The following is a 26,663-nucleotide window of genomic DNA, read 5'->3' on the forward strand; positions in this document are numbered from 1 at the left end:
GAGTGGGTAACCTTGTCTTGTTCCTGTTCTCAGAAGGAACTGGTGTTCAGTTTTTCCCCGTTGAATATGATGTTGGCTGTGGGTTTGTCATATATGACCTTTATTATGTGGAGGTAATTTCCTTCTATCCCCATTTTTTTAAGAGTTTTTATCATAAATGGCTGTTTGATCTCGTCAAATGTTTTCTCTGTGTCTATTGAGATGATCATGTGGTTTTTATTCCTCATTTTGTTAATGTGGTGCATCACATTGATTGATTTGCAGATGTTGAACCATCCCTGTGTCGCTGGAATAAATCCCACTTGATTGTGATGTATGATCTTTTTGATGTATTGCTGTATTCAGGTTGTCAATATTTTGTTGAGGACTTTTGCATCTATGTTCATCAGCAATATTGGCCTATAGTTTTCCTTTTTTGTGTTATCCTTGTCAGGCTTTGGTATCAGAGTGATGTTGGCCTCGTAGAATGTGTTAGGAAGCGTTCCATCTTCCCTAATTTTTTGTTATAGCTTGAGAAGTGTAGGTATTAAATCCTCTCTGAAAGTTTGGTAGAATTCCCCAGGGAAGCTGTCTGGTCCTGGACTTTTATTCTTTGGGATGCTTTTGATTAATGTTTCAATCTCTTACTTATGATTGGTCTATTCAGATTATCTGTTTCTTCTTGATTCAGCTTTGGGAGGTTGTAAGAGTCTAAGAATTTATCCATTTCCTCTAGATTGTCCATTTTATTGGCATATAGTTTTTTGTAGTATTCTCTTATAATCCATTGTATTTCTGTGGTATCTGTTGTTATTTCTCCTCTTGCATTTCAAATTTTATTTATCTGAGCTCTTTTTTTCTTTGTAAGTCTGGCTAGGGGTTTGTCAATTTTATTTATCTTCTCAAAGAGCCAACTCTTTGTTTCATTGATCCTTTCTACTGCCTTTTTTGTTTCAATAGCATTTATTTCTGCTCTGATTTTTATTTTTTCTCTTGTTCTGCTGACTTTGGGCTTTGTTTGTTCTTCTTTTCCTAATTCAATTAGGTGTAGTTTGAGATTGCTTATTTGGGTTTTTTTTGGTTTGTTAAGGTGTGCCTGTATTGTGACGAATTCCTTCTTAATACTATTTTTGCTGCATCCTATATGAGTTGGTATGGTATGTGATCATTTTCATTTGTCTCCAGATATTTTTTGATTTCTCCTTTAATTTTTTCAGTGATCCATTGGTTGTTCAATAGCATGTTGTTTAGTTTCCACATCTTTGTCCTTTTCTCAGCTTTTTTCTTGTAATTAATTTCTAGCTTTATAGCACTGATGGGAAAAGAAGCTTATTGTTATTTCAGTCTTCTTAAATTTATTGAGGCTTGCCTTGTTTCCCAGCATATGGTCTATCCTTGAGAATGTTCCATATGCACTTGAGAAGAATGTGTATCTGCCGTTTTTGGATGGAGTGTTCTATATATGTCTATTAAGTCCATCTGGTCTAGCTTTTCAATTAATTTCACTGTTTCCTTGTTAGTTTTCTGTCTGGATGATCTGTCCATTGATGTGAGTAGACTAATAACACAACTATTATTGTGTTGTTATTAATGTCTTCTTTTAGGTTTATTAATAGTTGCTTTATGTACTTTGGTGCTCTTGTGTTGGGTGCATTGATATTTATAAGTGTTATTTCTTCTTGATGGAGTGTCCCTTTGATCATTATATACTGCTCCTCTTTGTCTCTCTTTACCTGTCTTATCTTTTTTTTAAAATTAGAAGGTTTTATTTTATTTTATTTTATTTGAGGAAGATTAGCCCTGAGCTAACTACTGCCAATCCTCCTCTTTTTGCTGAGGAAGACTGGCCCTGAGCTAACATCCATGCCCATCTTCCTCTACTTTATATGTGGGACGCCTACCATAGCATGGCTTTTGCCTAGCGGTGCCATGTCCACACCTGGGATCTGAACCAGCAAACTCCAGGTCGCTGAGAATCAGAACATGTGAACTTAACCACTGCGCCACCAGGCTGGCCCCTACCTGTCTTGTCTTGAAGTCTACTTTGTCCGATATAAGTAGTGCGACACCTGCTTTGTTTTGTTTACCATTAGCTTGGAGAATCGTCTTCCATCCCTTCACTCTGAGCCTGTGTTTGTCATTGGAACTGAGATGTGTTTCCTGGAGGCAGCATATTGTTGGGTCTTGTTCTTTAATCCATCTTGCCACTCTGTGTCTTTTTATTGGAGAATTCAATCCATTTATGTTTAGGGTGATTATCGATATATGAGGGCTTACTGCTGCTGTTTTATCACTCGTTTTCTGGTTCTCCTGCATTTCCTTTGTTTCTCGTCCTGTGTATGTTGGTCTACCAATCGAGTTATGTAGTTTTTTATATATTGTGTTTCTTTGTTTTCTCCTTATTTATTATTTGTGTCTCTATTCTCCTTTTTTGTTTAGTGGTTACCCTGAGGTTTGTATTCAAGATCTCATGGATAAGATAGTCCCTTTTCTGATGGCCTCTGATTTCCTTGGACTAAACCAATTCGGTCCCTTTCCTCTTCCCCTCCTAAGTTATGTTTCTCACATCTTATTCCATCTTGTGTTATGAGTTTGTGGTTAAAATGACAAGATTATCTTTGTTTTTGGTGTTTTCCTTCCCTTTGTCTTTAATGCTATACTTGAGTATTTGCTATCCTGCTCTGATTCTGTCTTGCCTATTTAACTCCTTACTCCATGCTTTGTAATCCCTTTCTCCCTTTTTTTTCCCGAAGTGTGAGGGCCTTCTTGAGAATTTCTTATAGGGCATGTCTCGTGGCTACGTACTCCCTTGGCTTATGTTTGTCTGGGAAAGTTTTTATTTTTCCGTCATATCCAAAGGATATTTTCACTGGATAGAGTATTCTTGGCTGAAAGTTTTTGTCCTTCAATGATTTGAATATGTCGTTCCACTCTCTCCTAGCCTGTAAGGTTTCTGCTGATAAATCTACTGAAAGCCCAATAGGGGTTCCTTTGTAGCTTATTTTCTTCTGCCTGGCTGCCCTTAGTATTCTTTCTTTGTCATTCAGTTTTGCCAATTTCACTACTATATGCCTTGCAGTAGGTCTTTTTACATTGACAGATCTGGCAGCTTCTTCCACATGGATTTCCGTCTCCTTCCCTAGGTTTGGGAAGTTCTCTTCTATAATTTCTTTGAACAAGCTTTCTACTCCATTCTCCTTCTCTTCTCCTTCTGGAATACCTCTAATTCTTATGTTGCGTTTCCTGATTGAGTCAGATATTTCTTGGAGACTTTCTTCATTTCTTTTTAGTCTTAGATCTCTCTCCTCCTCTATCCAGAGCATTTCAACATGTCTATCTTCGATTATGCTGATTCACTCCTCTATGATGTCTGTTCTGCTCGAGTGTTCAGGGAATCTGTATTTTGTTTTATTTCTTCCATTGTGTCTTTCATCTCTAATATTTCTATTGATTCTTCTTTATAGTTTGACTCTCTTCTGTGAAGTAGCTCCTGAACTTGTTGAATTGTTTCTCTACATTCTCTTTTACCTCATTGAGTTTTTTGATGATAGCTGTTTTGAATTCATTGTTGTTTAGTCTACTTATTTCTGCACCCTCAGGACTGAATTCTGGGTACGGGTCATTGTCTCTCTGGTCTGGACATCTAATATAGTGTTTGATATTGCTAGAAGGAGTTTTGTTCTTTTGCGTCCTGGCATTATTTGGTCGCAGTTACTGCCTGTCACCACTGGGTGGGGGTCAAGAGCCAGGTATTCTGAGTCCTCTGCTTTCAGCCGAAATCCCTGGAGCCCCAGTGAGTGGGTGGGGGGAGGGGTGCTTTCTCCTGTGTGCTCTCCAGGCTTTCTGGCTCTGCTCTCACTCACCATCTGCTTTCCTGGGGTGTTGGCCTGATAAGGGCACCCCCTGCGAAAGCTTTTGCCCCCATAGAGGGCTTCCCTCTAGGCTGCATGCAGGGATCCTTGGGAGTCCTTGATGTTCCTGTGAACTGCTGTCCCCTCCCCTCTTCCTTCCCTCTTGGGGGCCTCCCGGACCTGATGGCTGTCTTTAGGGGAGGGAGCGAAGATTTCTCTTACCTTCTTCCACCTCCTCCGAGGAGGGCTGCAGCCTCTCCGCCTTCCATCATATGGCTGTGTGGGTCTCTCTGATGTTTTTTGTGTTGTATTTGGATGTCCTCTTTGGATTATGGATGTTTTTTGGTTGTATATTGGAGGGGAGAGATTTCTGAGAGACCTCACTCTGTCATGATGCTGACATCACTCTATAATGTTTTGTTTTTATGTGACTATTTTATAATCAATAATTGCCATGATTATTTATGCTTAATATCATGTTTAAATGAACTCAGTACTCACTTCCAGACTTTTCATCGTATATCTCCCCCATTTGTTAATTCTTTATTTTGAGGCTTTTCTTCATCAGGAGGATTTTGTTTTCAATTAGATTTTTTTTCCTTAGGAAGGGCTTGGGGATTATGTTTATATACTTGGTATTTATGTAGTAAAGAATGTCTTTCTGTTGTTTCATGTGAGGAAACCGCTAACTACTTTGGAATTCTTTTTTTTTTTTTAAGATTTTATTTTTCCTTTTTCTCCCCAAAGCCCCTGTGGTACATAGTTGTATATTTTTAGTTGTGGGTCCTTCTAGTTGTGGGATGTGGGATGTCACCTCAGCATGGCCTGACGAGTGGTGCCATGTCTGCGCCCAGGTTCTGAACCAGCAAAACCCTGGGCCGCCAAAGCAGAGCACATGAACTTAACCACTCTTTGGAATTTGGAATTTGGCCCCTACTTTGGAATTCTTGGATCACACTCTTTTTCCTTCAGAATTCTAGAAACTTTGCATCATTGTTTTCTGCCATTTGTATTCTGCTTAAATGTGTGACTGGCCTTGTAGGTATTCTGTGTCTTTTCCTGGAATAGTTAAAACAGGAGTTGGGAAACATTTCCTGTAAAGGGCCAGATAGTAAATATTTTGGGCTTTGCAGGCCATATGGTCTCTCTCATAAATACCTAACCCTTCAGTTGTAGCATGAAAGCCCATATGTGAACGAGTGGGCTTCACTGTGTTCTAATAAAACTTTGTATAAAAACAGATGGTAATGTGGCCAGCTGGCTCATGGTATGCTGACTTCTGGTTGATAAGATTCTTTCTTTTCCCTTGTAGTTTAGTTACTTCCCTAGGTTATTTTTCAGTTTTGAAAGTTTTGATTTTTTTTTCTCTAACATAGTATGAACCCTTTTTATCTACTGGTTCATATCTTTCTTCATTTCTAGAAAATTTCTTTCTTAAAGATATTTTTTCTATTCCATTTGTCTTCTTTTCCATCATTGAAAACATCATCTATCTGTTCTTTAGCTCTCCTTTTTCCCCCCTTCATATATGTCATATTCTTGCTGGTCTGTTTCGGCTCTTTGCCAACTACCCCCCTACCCCGGTCTATGTTATTTTTCAAAAGTTTGTCTTCCAAAATGATCAATAGCATTTTCTAAAGTATCTAATCTACACTTTGTTCTTCTGATTTATTTTTTAATTTTTGTGCTATCATTATTTACTTCCTGGTTTTTTTCCCTTAGCTCTACCAGTCTCCCTTTATATCTCATTGTGATACTTTAGATCCTACTAAAGAAAAGATATACCTTGTGTAATTTCCTTGAGAGTGCGAAGCAGCTGTAGCCTAAAATTTTCTTCTCTTTCCTAGGGTAAATCTTTGAAGTGCTCTTTTAAAAAAAGTTTTTTGAAATTGTGGTAAAATACACAAAACAAAATTTACCATTTTAACCATTTCTAAGTGTACAGTTCGGTGGCAGGACGTACATTCACACTGTTGTGCAGCCGTAACCACCAGCCGTCTCCAGAACTCTTCTCATCTTCCTCAGTCGAACCTCTCTACCCACTGAACACTAGTTCCCAATTCCCCTCTCACCCTAGCTGCTGGCAACCACCATTCTACTTTCTGTCTCTATGAATTTGCCTACTCCAGGTATCTCATATAAGTGGGAATCATACAGTATTTGTCATTTTGTGATTGACTTATTTCACTTAGCATGTTTCTTCAAGGTTCATCCATGTTGTGGCATGTCAGAAGTTCCTTTCTTTTCAAAGCTGAATAATATTCCATTGTATGTACATACCACCCTTTGTTTATCCATCAATGGATGCTTGAGTTGCTTCCACCTTTTGACTATTGTGAATAATGATACTATGAACATGAATGTACAAATACCTGTCTGAATCCTAGCTTTCAATTCTTTTGGATATATAGCCAGAACTGGAATTCCTTTTTCACAAGATAATTCTACTTTTAATTTTCTGAAGAACCATCATAATGTTTCCCATAGGAGTTGCACCATTTTCCATTCCCACCAGCAATGTACAAGAGTTCTAATCTCTCCACATCCTTTCCAACACATGTCATTTTCTGTTTTTTGATAATAGCTGTCCTAATGAGCATGTAGCAGTATCCCACTGTGATTTTGATTTATATTTCCCTAATGATTAATGATGTTGAACATATTTTCATATCCTTATTGGCCATTTGTATATCTTTGGAGAAATGTCTATTCAAGTTCTTTGCCCATTTTAAAATTGGGTTACACTTGTCCCTTGGTATCTATGGGGGATTGGTTGCAGGAACCCCATGAATACCAAAAGCTGTGGGTGCTGAAGCCCCTTACATAAAATGCTGTAATACAGTGAATATAGTCGTCCCTTCCTATCCTTCATATGGAGGGCTGACTGTATGTGTTTTTTTGTTATTGAGTTGTAGGAGTTTGTTACATATTCTGGATATTAATCCCTGATCAGCTATATGATTTGCAAATATTTTCTCCCCTTCTGTGGGTTGTCTTTTTACTCTGTTGATAGTGTTTTTGATGCATAAGTTTTTCATTTTGATGTAGCCCAGTTTATCTGTTTTTTCTTTTGTTGCCTGTGCTTTTGGTTTCATACTTAAGAAACTATTGCCAAATCCAAGGTCATGAGGCTTTTCCCATTTTATCTCTTACATTTAGGTCTTCGATCTATTTTAAGTTAGTTTTTGTACGTGGTGTAAGGTGAGAGTCCAAATTCTTTCTTTTGCATGTGGATATCCAGTTTTCTGAGAACCGTTTGTTGAAAAGAATGTCCTTTCCTCATTGAATGGTCTTGACACTCTTGTTTAAAATCATTTGACCATATATGTGAAGGTTTATTTTGCGGCTTTCTATCCTATTGCATCGGGCTATATGTCTGTCTTTATACCAGTACCACACTGTTTTGATTATTGTAGCTGTTAGTAAGTTTTGAAATCATGAAATGTGAGACTACCAATGTTCTTCTTTTTCAAGATTGTTTCGGCTATTTGAGGTCCCTTGAAATTCCATATGAATTTTGGGATGGATTTTTCTGTTTCTCCTGAAAACACCATTGGGATTTTGATAGGGATTGCATTGAATCTGTAGGTTGCTTTCGGTAGTATTACCATCTTAACAATATTAATTCTTCTAATCCATGAACAGGAGATCTCTTTCCATTTATTTGTGTCTTCTTTAATTTCTTTCAGCAGTGTTTTCTCATTTTCAGTGTATAAGACTTTAAGCTCTTTGGTTACATTTATTCGTAAGTATTTTATTCTTTTTGATGCTATTATAAATGGAATTGTTTTCTTAATTTCCTTTTCAGATTGTTCATTGTTAGTACATAGAAGCACAACTGATTTTTGTGTATTTATTTTGTATTCTGCAACTTGGCTGAATTTGCTTATTAGTTCTTTTGTGGAATCTTTAGAGTTTACTATATATAAGATTATCTCATCTGCAAACAAAGGTAATTTTACTTCCTTCTTTCCTGTTTGAATGCTCTTCATTTCTTTTTCTTGCCTAATTGCTCTGGCTAGGACTTCTAGTACTAAGTTGAATAGAACTGGCAAAAGTAGGCATCCTTGTCTTGTTCCTGATCTCAGAGGAAAAGTTTGAAATGGTCTTCTATCAGTTGGGGGCTTTTCATATATAGCCTTTATTATGTTGAAATAGTTTTTTTCTGTTCCTTGTTTGTTGAGTGTTTATATCATGAAAGTGTTGAATTTTATCAAATGCTTTTCTGCATCAATTGAGATGATCATGTGGATTTTTTCCTTCATTCTGTTAATGTGGTATATTATTATAATGATTCATTTTCATATGTTGAACCACCCTTGTATCCTAGGAATAAATCCTACTTGCTCATGGTGATAATCCTTTTAATGTGCTGTTGAATTTGGTTTGCTAGTATTTTGTTGAGGATTTTTGCATTACTGTTCATCAGGGACATTGGTCTGTAGGTTGTGATGTCTACAGGTTTTAGGAAGAGTGTGAGAAGTATTGGCATTAATTCTTCTTTAAGTGTTTAGTACAATTCATCAGTGAAGCCATCTGATGTGCTTGTCTTTGTTGAGAGGTTTTTGATTACTGATTCATTTTCCTTTCTAGTTTTGGGTCTATTCAGAATTCCTGTTTCTTCATGATTCAGTCTTGGTGGTTGTGTTTTTCTAAGAATTTGTCCATTTCATCTAGTTTATCCATTTTTGTTGATAGTACTTTCTTATAATCCTTTTTATTTCTGTAAAATTGGTAGTAAAATGTTCCCTCTTTCATTTCTGATTTTATTTGAGTCTTTTGCCTTTTTCTGAGTGAATCTAAATAAAGGTTTGTTAATTTTGTTCATCTTTTCAAAGAACCAACTCTTTGTTTCGTTGATTTTTCTCTTTTGCTTCTGTATTCTCTATTTTATTTATCTCTGCTCTAATCTTTATTATTTCCTTTCTTCTGTTAGCTTTGGGTCCTTTTTTCTAGTTCTTTAAGATGCAGAGTTTAGGTTGTTGATGAGATCTTTCTTTTTCAATGTAAGCATTTACAGCTCTAAATTAGCTCTTAGTACTGCTTTTGTGGAATCCTGTAAGTTTTGGTATGTTGCATTTTTGTTTTCGTTTGTCTCAAGATATTTTCCAGTTTCCCTTGTGGTATCTTCTTTGGCCCATTGTTTGTTTAAGAGTTTGTTGTTACTAAAAAAATATTCACAACTATGTGCTTGGGGGATTTGGGGAGAAAAAAGCAGAAAAAAACAAAAGAGGATTGGCAACAGTTGTTAACTCAGGTGCCAATCTTGGGAAAGAAAAAAAAGGCTTTGTTCTTTAATCTCCACATATTTGTGAATTTTCCAGTTTTCTTTCTTCTGTTGATTTCTAGTTTTATCCCATTGTGATTGGAAAACACTGTATGATTTATATGATTTCAGTCTTTTAAAATTTATGTAGGCTTGTTTTCTGGCCTAAGATATTGTCTATCCTGGAGAACGTTCCATGGACACTTCAGAAAAATGTGCATTCTGCTGTTGCTGGGTGGAGTATTCTGTACGTCTGTTAGGTCTAATTGGTTTATAGTGGTGTTCAAGTCCTCTGCTTCCTTCTCTCTCCCTGGTTGTTTTCAAAGTGCTCTCTTGATGCACCTTCTGCATGCTCTGTTCTTCTTTTTCCCCCTCCCCCCCCTGGAGACTTTTACATAGGTCCCATCGTTGAGTGTTTTGTTGATTCATATTTGTATGTGGGTGCTTTTTTCTGGGCCTGCTGTTTCCTGAAAAATAGTGTGCATGGGATCTCCTTGGAAGCCCCTCCTCATTTCCTGGACTTTGTTGAGAGGTTTTCTCTCTCCCTTGGTTTAAAGGCTCCGTTCTCCGTTGTGCTCTGCAGTTGCCTAAAGAGAAGGGCTTCATTACTCATCGCCAGCCTTTTCATTCCACATCTTCCCCATTTGTTGGTCCTCGTTACCAGGATTCTAGCTCAGGAGCTAGGCCTTTGGAAAGTTGCCGTCTGGCAGCTTTGTTCCTCACAGTTTGTCGTGGATTTGTTGCAACTACAGACCCCTGGAGCTCAGTTGTGTGGTTGAGGTGTTCATCCAGTTACGTGGGGTTGGGAAGTAGGAGTTGGGGGGAAATGGGGGCTCCATGAATTTAAGTGGTTTTCCTTTCCTTCTGGGTGAGTTGGCTCCTTGGAGCTGTCATCAGGTTTGAATGATGCCCTCTGGGTCAGGATCATGGGCTTTGGTTTTGGGGGTAAGCTGTATTTGAGTTTTCGTTCACAAGTTTGAATCAGGCTTGATTCCAGACCCGGCTCTTTGTAGGCAGGATGCTGATTCAGAAGGGGGAAAACGGCGCTTTCCAGCCCTGTGGGCTGTGCCCACTGCTGGGCTGAAGTGCAGCCGGGCCTTCTTCCCACGCCTTGCCCAGGCTTCCCTTTGCTCTGGGCCTTTACCTGTCTACCACACACTCCATGCTTACGTTTGGGGTTCTCCCAGTCTCCCCACTCATCTGGGGCCAAGATGGTCGAATATCTGATTGGCTTCCTTTGAAGTTCGTAGTACAGACATTTTTCTGGCTTCAACATCAGTGAGTGGTATTGGGTTTTTCTTTTGGTGGTTAATTTTGGTGAGTATCAGGAAGGGTCCCTCCCCGCCAAAAGTAATGTGCTCTTTAATTCCAGGAAGGCCAAGCTGCTTCTTTATCTATCAGTTTTTAAAGGGAAATCCCCGATAAATTAGTACATCCCTAGCATATTACCCTTTTCCATCTCTCTCCCAGACTGACACTCTCCAAGTATACAGGCCTAGTTCGTTTTATACAACCAATGAACTCAGTTGTTGAAGCAACTTTTTGTAGTATAATTTTACATGTAGCAGGAAGGTTCATTTACTTAAGTGATCTTATGAAAATAATAAGCATTTTTAAAGGCAAATAGTCCTTTTCTAATTTATGGATTTCTGCCAGTTAAATTGAGATCTGCTGGCGGGTCTCTGAAGTTTAGCTGGGTTGTCTCCACAGTGGTTGCTGTTACAGCTTTTCCTTCTCAGAAGTTTATTGGGCTTCCAAGAGATGAAGGGGAACAAAGCAGATCTAAAACAGCTGGGCACCCGTTAGCTCGGCGTTTTTTCCTTTTTTTTCTTTCCTTCTTTTTAATTTAATTCTAAGACCGCAGCATCTACATTTTGGCCAGAAGGGGGCAGATGAGAGCCAGAGGCGGTGCTGCAGTGTGTTGAGGGACCGCACTGAAACTGCCTGCCTGTCTTTTCAGCAGTAAGCTGAAAATACTTGGTTTAGTCATTTCCTCTGCCCTTGGGGAGATATGTAAGAAACTACATGATATTAGACCCGTAACTGGGCTCTCAGAACCCATTGCTATGTGTGGAATGCTGATATTTATCAAATTATTTACTTATTCCTCAAATCACCAAATATGTGAATATGTAGGAGTTCAGTTTGTTTGCTTTTTTATAGTTCCCATCTGGTATAATTAGAGTAGGAATTTTCAAAGGGATAACTGATTTATAAATATTATTTTCAAATATTAATTATGTGAAAAACAGCAGGGAATACAAAGATGAAGAAGATATGGTTGCTATCCCAAGGACCTTACAGCTTGGTTGAGGGTGAGGCTGGGAGAGAAAAAGTACGCAAGTAATTTTAGTATATAAGAGAATGTGAAAATTGCCTTAGGCCTCCCAGGGTGAAGAAAAGGATGAAGGAAAATCGAGGACGTTTTTATGAAAGAGCTAATAGATGTGCAGAATCTTGAAAGGTACCTGAATGTAAAAACTATTTAAATTGGTTTTGATTCTAAAATTAATACAGATTATTGAAAATTTGAAAAATATAAAGAAGAAAATGATTTACCAGTAAACTTACCATGCAGCGATGACTATTAGCATTTTCTTCCAGTTTTTTCCCTTTGTGTACATATACCTTTTAAGGAAAGTATATACATTGAGTATATACAATTTTGTATCTTTTTTTTGCCCCCGCTTAGCAATGTAGCATGAGCGTTTTGCCATGGGTCTAAGATTTTGATAGGTGAAGTGAAGCATTTGGGGCAGAGGGAACAACATATATTTGAATGGTATAGAAATAGGAAAACTGGGACTGTTTGGGGAATAGTAATTAAACCCATTTTAGTGGAGTGAATGTTGGGAAGTGGTCAGAGATGAGGCTGGAAAGGAAGGGTGGGGGCAGAGCATAGTTTGCCTTCAACAGATTAAGCAGTTTCTATTCAGGAAATAATTTCATGGCTGTTAATTTATTAGTAAGTCTCCTGAGGTGCAGCAGAGTGGAAGGAGTGTTGGCTTTTGGATAGACCTAGTCTTAAATCTTTGGGCTGCTTGTATTAGCAATGAGACCTCAGTTTCCTCCTCAGTAAAATGAGGGTGGAATATGCACCATACGAGTCTTGTGGGGATTAGAGACAGCAGGTGTGCAGCTCCTGGTCCCGAGGAGCGTTCAGTGAACATCCCTTCCTTTCTCTTGGACCTCTCATGCAAGACCCTGTAGCCCTCACAGTGGTCCAGAGGGAGTAATTCCCAAAAGGCCAAGAAGGGACTTCTGAAGACTCTGCTTGATTGAGAGCTGCATCATTTCTAAAAAGCCCTGCAGCTCAGCAGATTCAGCTAAACTACAAATTGGAAGTCCAGACCTGCATATGAGTTCGTTGGTTTCCTTTTCCTTTTCCTTGAATTTGGTTACTTTTCCCCATCCCTTGTAGTGCTGAGAAGTTAAATAGTATTGAAGGTCTTACAGGGAGAAGTAGCATTCTCTTCCTCTCCTGCCTCGTTCCCCAGTCCCCATCCCAGGAGGCCACCATTTAAAATCCTTAGAGCTGTCTTTCTCTGGTATTTCACTTTATTTTTCTGCATAATAAATTTATTATTATATTTTTTCGTGTATAAATTTTAGGCATTATCTATTGATTTTTATTGTTATAGCTCAGGATTTAATTGTCATTCCACTCCTCCCGCCCTTCCCCCTTTTCCCCCTATACCATTATTTTTTTAATTAAATCAATAGTGTTTAAATTATCATCACTTTATAAATGCTCGTTGCGTGTAGTCAGGCCTGAGAGCCACGCTTGTCAAAGGGAGTGCTAACCTTCTCCCCTGTCATACAACACAGTAGTTCATTTGTGCGGAGTCAGGTCGTGTACTATGTTTTTGGTTCCTTTCCTATTAAGCTACGTGTTTGTCCTCAAGTTTCTGATCGCCTTTTTCTTCCCTCTCCTTCTTCCTGCCATCCATACTCCTTAGTTTTTTCCAAATGCTGTGTCATGGGAATAGGGCCTTCTTCTGAGTTCTCCCTTTTCCCTAGAGGCCTTCCTTCTGGAGCTCTCTTCTTCTCTGGTCTGGACAAGCACAGCTCCTGGGATTCTTTGCTAGATCTGAGATTTAAAGTCTTAAATTTCAACTGCTGGGGCCAGCCTCGTGATATAGTGGTTAAGTTCTCGTGCTCTGCTTCGGTGGCCCAGGGTTCACCCGTACGGATCCTGGGTGTGGACCTATGCACTACTTGTCAAGCCACGCTGTGGCAGGAGTCCCACATATAAAATAATAGAGGAAGGTGGGCCAGATGTTAGCTCAGGGCTAATCTTCCTCAAAAACAAAAATTCCCCTACAAAGTAGCAAAAATTAGTTTAGCAGAGGTCTGTGCTGAAGTGGAATGGAGCAATGTCTTTAAAGATCTAAGGGAAAAATGCTTTAAATTTCAACTGCTTTGTCAGTTGTTGTTTCGGACAAGTCGCAGAAGTTAGATGATGTCTCAGGGACCTGATCAAGGTCTTGGCTCTTCTAGTTGTGTGATCTAGATCAGCTTATTTATTCTGTTGGCAGATTCTCCATCTTCTGACCTCGTAGGGTAGTACTGAGGTTAAAGTGAGGTTACGTGAATGGAAAAGCTTTGGAAGAAGTCCTGTGAATGGAAGTGGGACAGCTGGCTTAGCCACAGTGAATTTTTAATGTTATTGCCTACTCTGCGCATTGAGGCCTTTGATATTATCCTCACCTCTGACTGTGTTTACTCCCACATTCAAGCAGATATTCTCTTTCTCCAGGGAAAATGAGCAACCGAGAGTCAGAGAAGGGTGAAGGACAGCTCTCTCAGGCACCTGCCTAAGGGCGTGCTGCCTGCCGTCTATACCTAGGAGGAAACAGGGTGAAGTACGCACTGCTACAGTGGGGGAAATGTTTTAGGAGCATTTTTTCTTATATGTTTATTTCATTTAAGGGGTAATTATGACATACCTCCTATGTGCAGGGCACTTTGTAAGAAATACCTCCTTATGTCTAAGTAGAATGTGAAATCATAGGCAAAAGCAATATAAGTGAATTTGGGGGAACTCTTTTATTTTTTATTGTTAATGTCCATGCTGCTTCCTATTGGCGCTATAAGATTGTTTGTTTTTTGTTTGTAATTAAAAGTCAGTTGTTAATATGACATGGTAAGAACCTCTTGGCCATATATATTGCACTTTGGGTACATGAAATAGAGACTAGGGACCACATTTATTCACGTTAGACTTGTATCAGTTTGGGATACTTCTGGTTGCAAGTGACAGAAACCCAATTCAAACTGGCATAAAGGAAAAAAACTAGAATACATTGGCTTATGGAACTGAGACATTCAGGTGTAGTCCTTGCTGCCGGCCTGGCTTGATCCAGGAGCACAAACGATGTCATTAGAACCCAGTCTCCCTCTCTTTTCATTTCTTGGCTCTGTCTCTCTGTGTGTTGGCTTTACTTCCAGGCACACTCTTTATGTGGTGGCCATTGCGGTTCTAGGCGTCCATTCTCACAGCTCAAGAAGGGCTTCCAGAATTAATCTTGATTGCATTTGATCACTTGAGGCCCTGTTTGGCCAGACCTGGGTCACATCCTAGAGCCACGAGTGGAGTCAGCTCCACTGGAAATATTTAGATGGAGAATGGGAGGCAGAGGCACAGTTCCCCAGAGAAAAACCAGAATTCTGTTAGCAGAAGAAGGGCAGTAGGTGTGGAGTTGCAAAAATAACAAGTCCACCACAAGGCCCTGTGGTCCCCGGCAGGAAGCCCTGCAGCAGCAGGTGCTCAGGGGTATTTTTGAATTGAATTGGGCATATTGGCAGGAGTCTGGAAGTCCTTCAGTGGTTGCCAAAGTGGATTTCCTGTTTCTTTCTGTTGTCCGAATCAGGAACTTCCCCCAGTTTTACCAATTTGTCTGTTTAATTTAGTGTACTAATCTTGAAAAAATGGAATTCCTCTATAAGGGCTAAAGACCCACATAGTATTACTTCTTTTTTTTGAGGAAGAGTAGCCCTGAGCTAATATCCACTGCCAACCCTCCTCTTTTTGTTGAGGAAGATTGGCCCTCAGCTAACATCTGTGCCCATCTTCCTCTACTTAAATGTGGGATGCCCGCTGCAGCATGGCTCAAAAAGTGGTACATAGGTCCACGCCTGTGACCCGAACTGGGGAACCCCAAATTGCCAAAGCGTAACGGGCAAACGTAACCACTATGCCACCAGGCTGGCCTCCCCACATATTATTACTTTCAAGTTTTTATAATGCTTTTAGTAAATGGGTTTGCTATGTTGGCAAATTATGCTTTATTATTTGTTTCAAGAAATAACAAAGTCTGCTCTGTTGGATAGAAATTTTTTAAATTGTGAGTATATATTTAGAGCAGGACACATTGTAACACTTTCTTTGTAAAAATACTCTTTGAATATACACCAAAATGTTGATAATATTTAACAGTGTGATAGGATTATAGGCAGTTTTTTCTTCTTTTTCTGTTTTCCATTTTTTCCACCATGCATGCTGCTTATAATGCTGAAAAACAATGCTGTTTAAAACAATCGTTAATTTACTGCATTTTTTAAGTACTTGCTGTTTGCTGTGCTAGTTTCTAAGAACAGGGAAACAAGACAGGAAAGGTCATGGTCCTCATGGAGCTGACATTTCCGAGGGTGAGAAAGACGATAAGCTGTTATACAAGTAACTAAATACAATAATATAGATTGTGATTAGTTCTGTGAAGGGGAAGATATGATAGGGAATAGCAGGGGGAACCTAATTTAGGTAGGCTGATTGGGAAAGGCCCTTCTAGTAAGATGAAAGCCACACAGAGAGCCAGAAGATCATTCCAGATATAGTAAATCCAAAGGCCTTGGGGGCGGTAAAGAGCATGATTTGCTCTTGACACCTGACAGAAGGTCTGCCTGTGTCAGTATTTTTTTTTCTTTTTTTGAGGAAGATCAGCCCTGAGCCAACTACTGCCAATCCTCCTCTTTTTGCTGAGGAAGTCTGGCCCTGAGTCAACATCCATGCCCATCTTCCTCTACTTTATACGTGGGACAGCTACCACAGCATGGCTTTCGCCAAGCGGTGCCCTGTCCGCACCGGCGATCCGAACCGCGAACCCTGGGCCTCCGAGAAGCGGAATGTGCGAACTTAACCGCTGCGCCACCGGGCCGGCCCCTGTGTCAGTATTTTTTAGTTCATATAAGGATTCAGTTGTGCTGTATGAAATTGTTGTTTTTGTAGGTCAGAAATGATTGAGTAGCAGGACTTTCATGTGGTTCAACCTGTACTACGGTTTAGCCGTCCTGCCATTCAGCGGCAGGTGGCTGCAGCTCTCTGGGCTGCAGTGTCCTCGCCTGGAAAATGAGGTCGATTCATGCTTATTTTCGATACTCTTCTATTGCTGACATCCTGTTTCTAGTCAGGCCAGGACAAGGTGAGGCAGGTGAGCTGCCCGCAAGCACAGAAGTGAAGGAGGAGCTCACCCTGCCGTTGCACAATCCGAGAGCGAGCCTCCTCCGATTTACAGCCCAGCCCGCCCCGCCCCGGCCCCTCCCTGACCTGAACTCATTTTTCTATTCATATGTAGCGATTGCTTTGCTGACGTGTAATCTTAGTTATATTAATGATGCTTGTTGATGCATTATCCTAAACAAGCCAGAGCTTATGGGTCTGATTGAGTCATGTGTTCTGCCCTTAAATTTTTCGTTTTTACGATTTCCATGCATGAGTTAATTCATTGTCTAGGTGGGAACTTCTGAATCCTGGCTTATATATATCCACGTTTATCCTGGAGAATTCTTTTTCTTGGCTGCAGCAGAAAACCTGCTAACAGTATGAACTTGTTTTATATTTTTTCCTTTAGATCAGTCCAAAGCGTTTGTGAAAATTTTTACTGAAATTGACCGGATGCCCCAGCTTCTTGCATATTACTACAAGTGTCACAAGGTGAGAAGCTGTGAGTGATTATGATTGTGGAATGCTTATAACCCTGGGCACAGAATCCCAGTTTCATTCTCGAAGGTAAAAATGTTTGCCTCCTCGTCCTCTGGTCTCTTTCCTTTAATTAGCCGATAGGGGGTGCTCTTGGTCCAGCCTGTAGATTCATTTAATTGTCAGTTGGAAAAAGAATAATCAATCGATTTTAGCCTCTCTTGTATTTATAACTGGATTTCATTTACCGACTGAAAAGTTGTTTTAATTTTTCCCATTTTTGTCTTCTAAGGGAGATTCATGTCTTAAGCTTTATTATGGCATAAGAATTTCACGTATTTTCAAGGCTCGTTGAAGTTAGGTTACTTTTAAAAACCTTGCCAGCTTCTTGGGCCAACCTAATTCCTTCAGGTCCAATGCTCATGTGTCTTTTAAGCGGGAGTGTTAGGACGTGAAGCTGAAGCACACCTCTAAGGTCTGTTCAGAAGAGTGGCAGCGTGGTGAGTGGACATACACTGCCATGCTTTGGGGGCACGATAGAAAGAGAAAGGATCACTTAGAGGGCAACAGATTCCAACTTTGAGAGATGATCAGAGCAGGTGACTGTAAATGCGTTTTTCTGCCTTCGTTTGAAGTGAGTGGCCATCAGTGGGAAGCAGGTTGCCCGGGGTGATAGGCAGAGGTAACACCCTGGCCTTGGTCGAAGGGCAGGGCAGTTTCACCAGGCAGCGTGGCTGGGTGTACCCAGTAAGGCCCTTTGTTCTGCCTCTGCAGGTCCCGCTTTTAGCAGCCTGGCAAGAGCTGTGTCAGAGTGAGCTCCCCCTGGACCGGCAGCTCACTGGGCTCTACGACGCCTTGCTCGGTGCTTGGCACACGCAAAGCCAATGGGCTACGCAGGTAACAGCTCATTTGGGTTCTAGGGAGAGCAAAGCCCGGGGTCACAAGCAAGTGGGTATGGTCTCTCTCAACTGCAGAGCAAAAGAACCTCCTTGAAGACCCTCCCCATTTGCTGCCATCACCAAAGGGGTTAAAAGACATGCTTCGACACACAAGGCAGTAAAACTTTAGGTCTCCTTAAAACTCTTCTTATCACTCTTATCGGTATCTTAAATAGAATCTAATGTGACAATGTTGCTTGTTCCGTGAGGGAGCCTGGAATTCCTGAAGGCCATTATCTTCTGATCTGAAAGCAGGAGGCCCTTAGTCAGGTGGTGTTTGAGTGAACATGATTGTTTTTATCTTAACTTCGGGTAAAATTTACCTGGCCTAAAGTTAGTTTCCCTTGTTCTCACAGTGCACCAGAGTTAGAGGAAGAGTCTCATTTTAAAGGCATCTTCTGATGCAGGGGAGAGGGGGACCCTCACTTCAAATGGAAGCTCTGCGTCACTCACTCTCCCAAAGTCTCTGGGCATTGTCAGGCAGAAAGCGTATGAGCTAGTCCCTCGTCTTGATGCCAGGAGGTGCACTAGGCCCTCTTTTAGAGTAATGACTGACTGGCCTGTTTATGGTGTGGATTGTTATATTTTTTTCAAGATTAGCTGTGAATCACCCTTCAAATGTTCATCAGTCATTTGCTGAAATGAACTTGACTGTAGTTGGAGAGAGTTCCTTGTACAGGGTCTTGTCATTCAGGTGGTTAAAGCACTCTTCTCCATCCTTATTTCTTTCTCCTTGAACCAACCTAATTCAGACTTAAAAACAAAAAACAAAAACTCAAAACAAAAAATAGCCTCCTGTAGCAGTTTCACAGTTTTTACGTAATCGTCAGTCTTCAATGACCCTGTCTGTCCATACTCATTTGTGTGTCCTTGCCTCTTCTACTGCTTGTATCACAAGGATAAATACAGTTCATGTCCATGGGTACAAATGTCCTTCATCATTTAAGAAAAAGAATTGAGGCTTCTCAGGCTTGTGTTGGGGCCTCATCCCAAATTTTGTAAGATGTGAGTTTGTGCTAATTTATACATTGGCCCATGGCCATTTTCTTTCCAGATGTAAGCATGATAGGTGGCTGTCATCTCCTGAAGGTCAATATAGTGTGAAAGGAAACCAAAGGCGCCAGGGTGAATCTGTCTCTTTCAGAATTTTTTCCCCAGTAATTTAATATGAAAATTTCCCAACATATTGGAAAGTTGAAAGACTTGTACAGTGCACACCCATGTACCCACCTCCTAGGTTCGACAGTGAACATTTTGCTGTACTTGCTTTATCACAGATCTATCCCTCTATCCATGTGTCTATCCATTCATTGACCCATCTTATTTTTTTGAGTCATTTCAAAGTAAGTTGCAAACATCAGGCATATCAACCAGCTAATATTTGTTTATGGTTTTATTTTGAGGTAAAATTGTGAAATGCAATGGTCTTACATATGCCATTTGATTAGTTTTGACACATGCAGGTACCTGTGTAACCTAATCCCCTGTCAAGATACAGAACAATACCATCACCCCAGAAAGGTCTTTCATGCTCCTTCCCAGTCTTTGCACTAACATCCCTGAAGGTAACCACTGGTCTGATTTTTTTTCCACCATAAATTAGTTTAGCCTGTTTTAGAATTTCATATAAATGGAATCCTACAGTATGTGTTCTTCTGGTAAGGCTTCTTTCATTCAGCCTGTTTTTGAGATTTATTCATGTTGTGTGTATTAGTAGTTTCTTCCTTTTTATTGCTGAACACTATTATGTGGCACGAATATACCAGTGTGTTTACTCATTCTCTTATTGTTGGACACTGGGCTGTTTTCAGTTTTGGGTTATTATGAATAAAGCTGCTCTGAACATTATTCTAAAAGTTTTTTTGTCAATACACTTGTTCATATCATATCTCTTGTGTAAATACCTACGAATGGAATCGCTGAGTTTTAGGGTAGGTGCATATTTAAATTTATAAGAAACTGCCAGACATTTTCCCAAAGTGGTTGTACTTTTTACACTTCCACAACACAAGTCTGTGAGAGTTGTGATTGCTCCACATCCTTGCCAACATTAGATGTTATCAGTCTTCTTTAATCTTAGCCATTCTGGTGGGTGTGTTGTAGTATTTCATTGTGGGTTTAATTTGCATTTCCCTGATGACTAAGGATATTGAGCATCTTTGCATGTGCTTATATCTTCCTTTGTGAGGTGTCTGTTCAGGTCTTTTACCCATTTAAAAAAATTGGGTTATTTGCTTCTTTTTATTGAGTCTTAGGAGTTCTTTATATATTCTGGATACAAGTCCTTTGTTTGATATATTTGATAGATATTTTCTTTCAGTTTATGGCTTGAGCAGAGATATTGATTTTGATGAAACTTAATTTGTCAGTTTTTTCTTTTGTGGTTATTGCTTTCTGTGTCTTAAGAAACCATTACCGACCCCCAAGTTGCAAAGATATTCTTCTACATTTTCTTCTAAAAGCTTGTTTAGCTTTCACAGTTAGGTCTATCGTGCATCTTGAATTGATTTTTGTATATAGTATGAGGTAGAGTCCGATTGTTTTTGCGTGGGCTATTAAGGTTAATGTTGTAGCCCTATTTGGTAAGTTTGGTCTTGTAGTCTGTGAACTTTTTGGTTATTCTTTGGCCATTTGCCAGAAAATCCCTTGTCCCAGATCACTTTAAAGGAAAAGGGACACCATTGAGTGTAAGGGACCCAGCGTGCTTTATTTGAAACATGCGTAAAAAAATGCCGCTGAAGTTCTAGGATATAACCTAATGGTTTCAGCTGACTGACCAATTAGAACTCTTCTAGAGGCATTTAGTCTAATTCCTCCTCCTGCCCCCAGGTCATTTAAGTAGGAGATGAGTGAAGTAGATACTCATTGCTCACTCCTTTCTCACTGTACATAGAGAGGAGTCAGGATTTCTTTTTCTGGACAAGAATAGTTTTCGTCTCTTCCTTTGGTCCCTTCCTTTCTTGTAGTAAAATGTTTCCTCTGTCAAATGAGGAAGTTGGACTGGGCGATATCTGAAGGTCTTAATGATTCTCTCACATGAGCGTGTTTGGGGGCTAGTGAGGGTGTGTGTTGGCTGGAGAGGCGGGTTTGTATGTGCAACTATGTGTGTAGGGACTGGGAACATACAGTGGAGAAACTTTGAATTTAAGCCACAGGAGTTTGGCTTTCTCTAGAAGATGATGAGACCCTGGAGCAATAAGTGAATGATGACATTACTATTTTAAGAATGACTTTGGTGTCAAAACATCACCTATATATTTTGCCTGCCAGGAAGGCTTAACCCTAATGCTATCATGAGGAAACACAAAGACAAATTCAAATTAAAGACAGTTTTGCAAAACAACTGTCCTGGACTCTTCAAAAATGTCAATGTCATCAAAGAAAAAAAAAATTGGGGAATTGTTTTCAAATTGGAGGAGACAAAAAAATTTAACAACTAAATGTAATTGTGTGATCCTTGATTGGATTCTGCATGATGACAAAAAAGCTATCAAGGGCATTAAAGGGATAGTTGGGGAAGTTTGAACATGAAATACTGTAGGTAAAGGTGTTACATCAAGGTTGGGTTTGATTAGCTGTAGTGTTGTAAGAGGATACCCTTGTTTTTAAGAAATACATGCTGAGGTGATATGTCGTGATATCTGTGATAGAGATAAAGCAAACGTGGCAAGATGTTAATAACTTGTGAATCTTGCGATATTTAAACATCTAAAACGTAAGTAAAATTTTAAAGTAACATTTAAAAATAGTGAATTTGTTGGTGGTGTATAGGGTGACTTGATGAGGAAAGACTGGAGACAAGGTAGGAAGCTTTGTCTAGGAGGGTAGTGGTAACGGAGTAAAAGGCATCCAGTTCAAGAGTGAACCTTTGTTATGACCTGGCAAATGACAAAGGGACTGAAAGTCGGAAAATCAAAAGCGAGATTTTTATTCTGGTTGAGTGGAGATGCTACTGACAGAAATAGGGAAGTTGAGGGAAACAGGTCTGGGGGAGGTCAGTGAGGAAATAATGAATTCCAATTTGGGATACTTCTGAATTCCAAGTGAGAGTGGCTCAGCTTAATGGGGACATCCAGTAGATCATTGGGAGACTGTTGCTCAGGAAATATCAATTGGTTGTTTTGTTATTTGTTGGGTTTGTTGGGTTCTTTATTTCTTTCTCTCAGACTCTTACAGGGAGGTTTATCAAACTACAAAGGTGTTTGTTGAAGTTTTGTGAATTTTCCAAGAGAATTTAAAAACTTTGTTTTCCATTTTGGTAATAATTTGAGAAAAAATATAAGCATCTTTTGGATTGTGTACATGACCACTTTATAACCAGTTGCTGCTGTGCGATTTCAGTGCGTGCATTTGTGTTGATAGTCACGTGGGTACCCCTGTCCTTTTGGGGGCCAGTGAGAAGACAATAGAGACAAACTCAACACTTATATAAGTGGTGGTGTCGAGTCAGTGCTGTTTAATGCCATAGCCATCTTAAAGTCTTCTTAGTGTTTGAACAGAGAGAGAAGCAGTGTGAGAATTCTCATCACACACCACAATGCTGAACTCAGAAGAACTCCCTGTGACAGTCAGATCAAATGAGTGACGAAAGGGCAGTTCAGTCGCAGTACAACATCATCTTCATCTGTCCTTTTATTTTGAATTTTATTGGTTTTATAGTTAAAAATTTTTTTTATTGTAGTAAAATATACATAACATAAAATTTACCATTTTAGCCATTTTTTAGTGTACAGTTGTGTATCATTAAGTACATTCACAATGTTGATTAGCTGTCATCACGATCTGTTTCTAGAAATTTTCATCATCCCAAACAGACTTTGTACCCATTAAGCAATAACTCTCCATTCGCCTCTCCACCAACCCCTGATGACCTCTGTTCTACTGTCTATAAATTTTCCTGTTCTAGATAGCCCACATAAGTGGAATCATGCAATATTTGTGCTTTTGTCTCTGGCTTATTTCATTAAGCAAATTGTTTTCAGGCATCATCCATTTTGTAACATGTATCAGAGTTTCATTCCTTTTTAAGGCTGAATAATATTCGATTGCATGTGTCTACCACATTTTGCTTATCCCTTCATCTGTTGATAGACTTGGATTGCTCCTACCTTTTGGCTATTGTAAATAATGCTACTGTGAACATGGGTGTACAAATATCTGTTTATGTCCCTGTTTTCAATTTTGGATATATACTTAGGGATGGAATTGCTGGATCATACTGTAATTCTTTAATGTTTCGAGGAGCTGCCAAACTCTTTTCTACAACAGCGGCACCATTTTACATTTCCACTGGCAGTGCATGAGGGTTCCAATTTCTCTACATCTTAGCCAACACTTGTCATTTCCATTTTTTTGGTAATTGCCATCCTAGTAGGTGTGAAGTGGTATCTCATTGTGGTTTTGATTTGTATTTCCCTAATGACTAATGATATTATAATCTATTCATGTGCTTATTGGCCATTTGTATTATCTTCTTTGTAGAAATGTCTATTAAAGTCTTTTGCCCATTTTTGAGTTGGGTTGTTTGTTTTTATGTTGGTGCATTGTAGGAGTTCTTTTTATATGCTGGATAGTAAGCCCTTATCCAATGTATGATTTGCAAATATTTTCTCCCATTCTGTGGGTTGTTGTTTTACTCTCTTGATAGTGCCTTTTGATGCACAAAATTTTAAAATTTTGATGTAGTCCAATTGATCTATTTTTTTCTTTTGTTGCCTGTGCTTTTGGTGCATGCCTAAGAAAGTATTGCTCAATCCAAGGTCATGAGAATTTCCCCCTATGTTTTTTTCTAAGAGTTTTATAGTTTAGCTCTTTTTTTTTTTTTAAGATTTAAATTTTCTCCCCAAAGCCCCCCAGTTCACAGTTGTATATTTTTTAGTTGTGGCATGTGGGATACCACCTCTGTGTTGCCCAATGAGCGGCGCCATGTCCGTTCCCAGGATCCGAACCCGTGAAACCCTGGGCCACCGAAGCGGAGTGCACAAACTTACCCACTCGGCCACGGGGCTGGCCCCATATAGTTTAACTCTTAATGTTTACATCTGATTAATTTAGAGTTAATTTTTGGTTTTTTTGGTGGAGGAAAATTCGCCCAGAGCTAACATCTGTTGCCAGTCTTCCTCTTTTTTTGCTTGAGGAAGATTTGCTGTGCACTAACATCTGTGCCAATCCTCCTCTAGTTTTTTTTTGTCTGTGGGATGCCTCCACTTCATGGCTGATGAGTGGAGTAGGTCCGTGCCCCAATCCAAACCCGTGAACCCAGGCCACTGAAGCAGAGCACACAGAACTTTAACCATTTGGCCGCAGGGTCAGCTCCCTGATTAGTTTTGAGTTAGTTTTTGTGTATGGTGTAAGGTAAGGGTCCAACTTCTTTCTTTTGCATATGGATATCCAGTTTTCTGAGCACCGTTTGTTGAAAAGATTGTCCTTTCCCCCACTGAATGGTTTTGGCACCCTTGTTGAAAATCATTTAACCATGTATGTGAGGGTTTATTTCTGGGTTCTTTATTCTATTCCACTGGGCTATTTGTCTATCCTTATGCCACGACCACAGTGTTGTGATTATTGTAGCTTTCTAGTAAGTTTTGAAATCATGAAATGTGAGATTACCAACGTTATTCTTTTTCAAGATTGTTTTGGCTATTTGGGGTTCCTTGAAATCCCACATGAATTTTAGGATGGGTCTTTCTATTTCTCCAGAAAGCATATTGGGATTTTGATAGGGATTGCATTGAATCTGTAGATCCCTTTGGAGAGTGGTGCTATCTTAACAATATTGAATCTTCTAAATCATGAACATGGAATGTTTTCCATTTTATTTGTCGTCTTTAATTTCTTTCAGCAGCATTTCATTGTTTTCAGTGTATAAGTCTTTCAGCTCTTTGGTTACATTTATTCCTAAGTATTTTATTCTTTTTGATGATATTGTAAGTGGAATTGTTTTCTTAATTTCCTTTTTGATTGTTCATTCCTAGTGTATGGAAATGCAGCTGATTTTTGCATGTTGATTTTGTATCCTGCAACTTTGCTAAATTTGTTTATTAACTCTTTAACAGTTTTTGTGTGTGTGTGTGTGTGTGAATTCTTTAGGGTTTTCTACATGCAAGATTGTGTCGTTTGTGAACAGAGATAACTATTTCTTCCTTTCCAATTTGGATGCCTGTTGTTTCTTTTTCTTGTCCTGTTGCTCTGGCTAGAGCCATATGTTGAATAGAAGTGGCAAAAGCAGGCATCCTTGTCATGTTCCTGATCTTAGGGGAAGAGCTTTCATTCTTTCACCATTGAGTATTGTGTTAGCTGTGGGTTTTTCCTATATGGTCTTCATCATATTGAGGGAATTCCTTTCTATTACTAGTTTACTGAATTTTTTAATCATGAAATGGTGTTGAATTTTGTTGAATGCTTTTTCTGCATTAATTGAGATGATCATGTGTTTTCCTTCATTCTGTTAATGTGATGTATTGCATTGATTGATTTTCATATGTCGAACCATCTTGCATTCTGGAGAGAACTCAGTCATGGTGATAGTCCTGTTAGTGTGCTGCTGAACTTGGCTTACCAGTATTTTGTCTAGGGTTTTTGAATATGTATTCATAAGGGATATTGGTATATAATTTTCTTTTCTTTTAGTGTCTGTCTGGCTTCTGTATCAGGGTAATGCCGGCCTCATAGAATGCGTCAGAAAGTGTTCTGTGTTAATTTTCCAGGGCTGCCATGATAGAATGCCACAGACTGGGTGGCTTAAACAACAGAAATTCTTTTCTTTTTTTTTTCTGGGAAAGATTTGCCCTGAGCTAACATCTGTTAACAATCTTCCTCTCTTTTTTTGTTTTTCCTCCCCAAAGCCCCAGTACATAGTTGTGTCTTCTGCTTGTTGGTCCTGCTAGTTCTTATGTGTGAGCTGCTGCCAGAACATGGCTACTGACAGATGAGTGGTGTGGTTCCATACCCAGAAAGCAAACCCAGGCCGCCGAAGTGGAGCATGCCAAACTTTAACTGCTAGGCCATCAGTGCTGGCTCAGAAACTTATTTTCTCCCAATTCTGAATGGAAGCTAGAAGTCCAAGATCAAGGTGTTGGCAGGGTGGGTTTTTTCTGAGGCCTCTTTCCTTGGTTTGCAGACGGCTGCGTCTCCCTGTGTCTTCACGTGGTCTTCCCTCTGTGTGTCTGTGACCTAATCTCCTCTTCTTATAAGGACACAGATCAGATTGGATTAGGCCTACCCGGATTACCTTATTAATTCCCTCTTTAAAGATTCTGCCTCCAAAGACAGTCACATTCTGAGGTACCGGGGGAGTTTGGACTTCAAGATATGAATTTGAGGGGGACACAATTCAGACCATAACATGTTCCTTCCTCTTCAGTTTTTTGGGAGAGTTTGAGAAGGATGGTGTTAATTCTTCTTTAAATGTTGGTAGAATTTTCTAGTGAAGCCATCTGGTTCTGGGTTTTCCTTTGTTGGGAAGTTTTTGATTACCAGTTCAATCTCCTTACTGGTTAGAGGTCTATTCAGATTTTCTATTTCTTCTTGAGTCAGTTTTGGTAAATTGTATTCCTAGGAATTTGTCCATTTCATCTAGGTTATCTAATTTGTTAACATACAATTGTTCATAATATTCTCTTATAATCGTTTTTACTTCTGTAAAATTGGTAGTATTACCCACTTTCATCTGATTTTAGTAATTTGAGTCTTCTCTCTTTTTTCCTTAGTCA

General features: G+C 39.5%; 1 protein-coding gene and 1 pseudogene across 2 annotated transcripts in view; one reads left to right on the forward strand and one right to left on the reverse strand.

The window, feature by feature from the left end:
• Positions 1-26,663, forward strand: part of COG7 (component of oligomeric golgi complex 7) — an 81,153-nt gene that overhangs the window by 14,388 nt on the left and 40,102 nt on the right. For both annotated transcript variants that reach the window (XM_001916245.5, XM_005598850.4), the window contains exons 5-6: positions 16,947-17,029; positions 17,789-17,911. In XM_001916245.5, the coding sequence (XP_001916280.2) occupies positions 16,947-17,029; positions 17,789-17,911 (206 nt within the window). The remainder of the gene's footprint in view (positions 1-16,946; positions 17,030-17,788; positions 17,912-26,663) is intronic.
• On the reverse strand, positions 12,808-12,922 carry LOC111767659 (U6atac minor spliceosomal RNA; annotated as a pseudogene).

Source organism: Equus caballus, chromosome 13 (assembly GCF_041296265.1).
Source record: "Equus caballus isolate H_3958 breed thoroughbred chromosome 13, TB-T2T, whole genome shotgun sequence".
NCBI lineage: Eukaryota > Metazoa > Chordata > Mammalia > Perissodactyla > Equidae > Equus > Equus caballus.